This window comes from Equus quagga, chromosome 7 (assembly GCF_021613505.1).
Source record: "Equus quagga isolate Etosha38 chromosome 7, UCLA_HA_Equagga_1.0, whole genome shotgun sequence".
In the NCBI taxonomy this organism is placed as follows: domain Eukaryota; kingdom Metazoa; phylum Chordata; class Mammalia; order Perissodactyla; family Equidae; genus Equus; species Equus quagga.
The window spans coordinates 128,729,809-128,735,808 of NC_060273.1; the positions used below are offsets into that span (position 1 = coordinate 128,729,809).

At 46.4% G+C, this 6,000-nt stretch overlaps 1 protein-coding gene across 1 annotated transcript in view; it reads right to left on the reverse strand.

The window, feature by feature from the left end:
• Positions 1-5,411, reverse strand: part of SCAMP1 (secretory carrier membrane protein 1) — an 84,652-nt gene extending 79,241 nt beyond the window's left edge. The window contains exon 1 of the mRNA XM_046667308.1: positions 5,236-5,411. Within this exon, the coding sequence (XP_046523264.1) occupies positions 5,236-5,292 (57 nt within the window). The 5' untranslated portion in view covers positions 5,293-5,411. The remainder of the gene's footprint in view (positions 1-5,235) is intronic.
• Between the last annotated feature and the right edge of the window lie 589 nt (positions 5,412-6,000).

Consider the following 6,000-nt stretch of genomic DNA (forward strand, 5'->3'; position numbering starts at 1 on the left):
CCCACTTGTGTTTTGAATCTGGGCTGGCTTTGTGGCTTGCTCTGACTAAGAGAATGCAGCAGAAGTGAAATGACTCCAGAAGCCTTGCAGCTTTGGCTCTTGCCCTCCTGGAACACTGCTGCCACCATGTAAAATGCCCAGGCTATTCCTGGTAGAGAGGCCACACGAAAGAAAACCATTTTTTTGCTGCCCCTACTGACAGCCCCAGATAGCTGCCAGATACTTAAATGAGGACATCTTAAACCATCCGGCCCCAGTCAAACTGGCAGATGATTGAAGCCACGTGAGTGACTCCAGGCAGGAACATTCAAACAAACTGCCAGCCAAGTCTAGCTCAAATAACAGAAATGTTTTCAGACACTACATTTTGGAATTATTTGTTATAAAGCAATAGATAACTGAGAGAGTGGTAAATAATGATGCATCTTAATTTGATGAAATATAATCTGCAGTTCAATAGATGCTTTTAAAAAATATCAACCTAAGGAAAAGAGAGTGGGAACTCATGCAGTTGGCATGCATGTCAAATGCCATAGACCACAACTACGATCACTACGTTTCAGATTAATGTTGAAAGACAACATTAGCAAAGTTAGACTATCACAGAAGAAATCCTCAAAATCGTTTCCTGGTGCTATCCAGTCTCCAGACTTAAATTTTAAATGGATAAGGGAGGGGTGAGATCAACTTATTGTAAATGAAATCAAAATGGATAACACCCTTGAATTATGGGTCACTTTTTAGTGACAAGGTTTTCAATTTTCAACTTTAATAGGATACCACTGAAATTATTGTAACTTAAAAGATAACAAAATGCTGAATTCTGGGCCATTTTTAAGAGATTATGTAAATAGAGTAAAATTAATTGTTGAGGTCAAAACAAAACAGACGTTGTGTTCAACTTTAATACCGAGTTCCTTTATTAAGGAGGAAGAACGTGTAGCGACAAGAGCACCCGATTTCTACCAGGATGTCCTCAGGCAAACCACCTTGTTTTTGGCCTGGATTCCTCAACTATAACCTGCCAAACAGCTACTACTAACACTCTAGAAGATTCCAAAGGAACATGAACTTCACCAAATTAATAAGCTAAGAATAATAAGGCTAACTATAATTAAATGCAATTCCTTGAATTATTACTACTACTATTATCTAATTAAAGCCAGCATGCATTGAGCACTTACTGCATGCTAAATGTATGCTTATCTAATCCTATTAACAATCTTATGAGAAGGTACTATTGACCTATTTTACAGACTAGTAAACTGAGGTGGAGAGAGGCTAAGTAACTTTCCAAGGCCACATGGCTGGTTAGTGACAAAGCCAGGGTCAAATGCAGAGGTTTTTCTTTTGTTTGTGTGTGTGTGAGGAGGACTGGCCCTGAGCTAACATCTGTTGCCAATCTTCCTCGTTTTGCTTGAGGGAGATTGTTGCTGAGCTAACATGTGTGCCCATCCTCCTCTATTTTGTACGTGGGATGCTGCCATAGTGTGGCTTGACAAGCAGCGCTAGGTCTGCGCCTGGGATCTGAACCCGAGAACCCCAGGCTGCCGAAGCAGAGCATGCGAACTTAACCACTACACCACCAGGCCAGTCCCCAAGGTTTGCTGTTTTTGTTTTTGTTTTTTTCAACTCTGGAGCCAAAATTTTTAAATACTATCTTCTGCTGTCTCTCTGTAAGAGCCTCAAGTACAAGCTCCAAATACAAAACAAGAATTTCAGTGTCAGAAATGCAACTAAGGCAGCTGTACAGTGCCATCAGTAATGGAGTAGGAATCAGGAGATCTAAATTCTGACGCCCGTCCTGCACTACCCACACCTGGATGTAAGACAGTGAGCAAGTCGGCAATGGAAAGCAGATAGTTTTTAACCAACAAGAAATTAGGATGGTTGCCAAATGTGAAATATCATATCTCTGGGCTTTTTTCATCCACAAAAGGAGACTGACTAAATATATTTCAAATTTTTCCTCTCCCAGCTTTAAAATTTTGATTCTATTTTAAAAATCACATTAAATGTTACTTCCAAGATGAATTCTCTAATTCAATCAATTAGCATATCAATATGCTAGAGCATATTAGAAGGCATGAAGATTTTCTCACCACTTATTAATTTTTCCCTCTGAACAAACTGCACTCATTGTGGCACTTACTCTTACACTGACTCATAAAGCCTTTATTACTGATCTCTGCTGGTTATTGAACTCTGCTTTTATTTCACTTTGCAAGCAGGTTTATCTTCATGTTAGACTAAATCCTTAAGGGTACATATTTCTTCAATATCTGTTGAATAAATGAAGGAATAACTGAACAGAACAAAGGACATACAGCAATTTTTTAATAAATACATCTTGACTACATGGAAAATATTTTTCCTCTCTGGCTTTAAAATTGCATCATGGGGCAGGCCCGGTGGCACAGCGGTTAAGTGTGCACGTTCCACTTCGATGGCCCGGGGTTCGCCTGTTCGGATCCCGGTGCAGACAAGGCACCACCTGGCAAGCCATGCTGTGGTAGGCATCCCACATATAAAGTAGAGGAAGATGGGCATGGATGTTAGCTCAGGCCCAGTCTTCCTCAGAAAAAAGAGGAGGATTGGCAACAGTTAGCTCAGGGCTAATCTTCCCCCCAAAAACTGCATCATAACAATTCAAGAGTGGATTCTCAAAAACTCCATATAATTAATCTTATTTTCTTTCAGATTAGTACACATTTCCAGTTATTCCAAGTTTCTTGATGCACAATGAAAACTATTCAAATTCCATAAACTCATTCACTGAGTCTATCACAACCAACAGGATAAAGCAGGCACTCAAAAATAAACTGAATCCAGCAAAAGATTTTACAACAGCTAATAAAAATCAAGTAAAGCACTGTAGTTACATTATCTAAGGAGACATCCTCAGAAATTATTTTCATGACATGGCTCAAATGAAGATGCTGGCAAAAGTGTTCCTAACATTAAAGTGAAGGAAAAGAAATGTTAAAAAACCAAAAAAGCAATGGAAATCAATCTTTAATCAAGAAGAAATTAGGATAGATGCCAAATGTGAAATATATATTTTGAAAACATGAACTTTATTTTCTAATATCAAAATACTTCAAATACTGAAAATAACAGATTTGAAAAGAAAAATGATCATAACGTAACACAAAGATGAATATAGGAACTTTTTATATTTAAGTAGAGAGGACCAGAGATGCTATTTCAATAAAGAAATTTACATAGCAGGAAGCCAAAATTAGAAGAAGAAAGAATATGCTATAGATGTAAAGCTTTACTTTGAGAAGAGGAAGGGCAGCTGGACACAAATGGAAAGAAAAAAGGTCAGATACACAGTGCTGTGACGGTCACCAAAACAGGGAGAGACCATAAACAGGAATGTGTACAGCCAAGTCTTAAGGTCTAAATTAGCCACCTCTTAAAGCATTTTATAAACTTGAATAATCATTGTCCTGGTGCATCCACTTATAAAGAAAAAGATTTCTAATTTTATGCCACAATGAATGAGTATTTAAAACTACTTTGGGGTTTAGAATTACTACAGCAACCTTACATATGGCAGAAAAGCAGGGCATTGAGGCAACATTGGATGTCAAAAAAGAGCAGTCTAGGTTAAGAAGATGACAGGGTCATGCCCTAACAAGGGAACCAGCTATACAAAATGAGCCATGAAATGGACAGCCAAACTGTCAGACAGACGGTGAATAAACAGCATCAACGAACTATCTGAATCAGGTAAAGCTAACAGTTCTCAACGTTATACCTTCAAAATATTTTAAAATAACACCCATTTGGCAACTTATGAAATGTCTCTTTAGAATACCGATGATTTAAGAATAATCTGATTTTCCACATGGAATGACAGAATACTAAACTTGGGGGGAAAAATTATCTTTAAAGTGCAACCATATCATCGATAAAAACCCGCAAGTTTCAGGCCAGTTGTAGAGAATTGTCTTAAATGACATTAAGGGCAAAGGAATAGTGACTGAGGCTATTCTGCATTTCCACAGAGTCAAGTTGTCAATAATAACCGGGATCACTTATTAAGATAATCCTCCACGAAGTTATCAGGTTAATAATCAGAACACGGATTTTCCCTCTTCCAGGATTCCTCCTAAGGGATAAAACCAGGAGTAAAAAGAAGAAACGTAAACTCACTGAGCCAGAAGTGACACTTGTGCGACCACAAATTAAAGTTAGTATTTCATTTTGGGTGACTACAAATTAAAGTTACTATTGCACACATCCAGGGGAAATTAAAAACTGCTAACTTCAACAGTTGAAAACAAATCACACGTGCTAGGCAGCTGCTGCTCCGGAATCCTTTTAAGAGATATTTATTTAGATGTTGCATTAATTCAAGCTCAGATAAAGAACATCTTAGCCGCCTGCCTCTGCCACTTCTGCGCCAAGCCCTTCCCAAGCTGGGGGTGATGAGGGCGACTCCGAGAAGGAAAGCAGCTCCCGGGGGAAATGGTATCCTCGCGTGGCCCGGAGAACCGGTGACGCACTAGGAGCCTGGAAAACATCCCGTCGCCGGCCTCACGAAGGGCTGCCAGGTAGGAAGACGGTGGTCCACGTGCACTATTGTTTTCAGGTGTGTTTATTTATTTTTAACCTAGGCTGTGCTATCAGTACCCTCAACCTCACCCTAATGGTGGGGGGAGGGGGAGAAATGGCAACGCCGTGGGGGGGGGGGGGTATCTGGGCGCAACACAAGTTTAAAAAATAGAAACACAACCTTTTTGTCTTTTAATTGCAACGTTCTCGGTGCCCTCGCCTCTCCATCACCGCACGCAGCTCGCCGCCGCCGCGGGTCCCCATGACAACCCCAGCGAGGGCGAGCCCCCCGCCCCCCGCCGCCTCCCGGCCCCGCCCGGCCGGCCGGCCCAGCTCGCCTGGCAGGTGACAGCTCCACCTGCCCCGGGCTCTCCCCTCCCCGCTCCCGGGAGCCGGGCCGGAACCCCGGGCGCGGGCCCAGTCCCGGCGAGCGCATGACCCTCCCGGCCGGGGCCGTGGGGACGGGCGGCCGCACAGGGAGCCGGGCCGGGTCCACTCCGACACCCAAACGAGGGGCGCGGGCCGGGCGCGACCCCCAAGCGGGGTGCGGCGGCCCCGCGCCCTGTCCAGGAGGCTGAGGGGAGTCGAGGGGCGGGCGCGAAGGAACTTGTCTGTTCTCACAAACGACGACGCGTCCCGGCGGCGGGAGATGCTGGCGACGACGCTCACCTTGAAGGGGTTGTTGAGATCCGGGTCCGCAAACGGGTTACTGTCGAAGTCCGACATCGCTCCGGCGCTCGGCGTCACCCACCCGACCCAGGCGCAGGGAGACAGACGAGGCGAGGCCACCGCCCCCCTGCGCGCTCACGTCGCCGCCGCCGCCGCCGCCGAGCAGATCCGGGTGCAGCGCGCGGGGCCGCCCAGCCGCCGCGCCACTGAGCATGCCCGGTGCGCGGGCCGCCCGGCCGCCGGCGCCGCTCCGGTTCGCCGTCCCGTTCCTCCGGGCCGGGATCCAGCGCTCCGGGCTTTGGCGACGACCGCGTAGGGCCGGGGGCGGAGGGAGCTGGGAGCCGAGGGGATCCGTCCTCCTGCCCAGGGCCAGACTGAGACTCCGCAGGCGGACGAGCGGGGCGTGTGGCCGGGCGGGACTGTACCATCACCGACTTAAAATCGCCCCTGTGACCGAGCGCGATTAGGGAAGAGGTGGTACTCTGTGAGCAAGAAGCACGCACACGGACCCCCACTTCCCCAGGATGGGACAGCAGCCTGGAAGGCAGGCTGCACACCAGGGGAAACAGAGGCTGCTCCCCACGCTTCCGGCCTCGGGCGAGAGGCGCGGGGGACGGAGAGCTCCTCACCGGTTCCCAAAGACGACGTCCCCGGGCCCCTGCCCTCGCTGATGAATTTTGCACAACCCCTGACCCCACGGGGAATCCCAGCCTCCCGTCTTCCGGTCCCTCCGACTCTAGGGTGCTTCCAAGTCACGGCCACCAG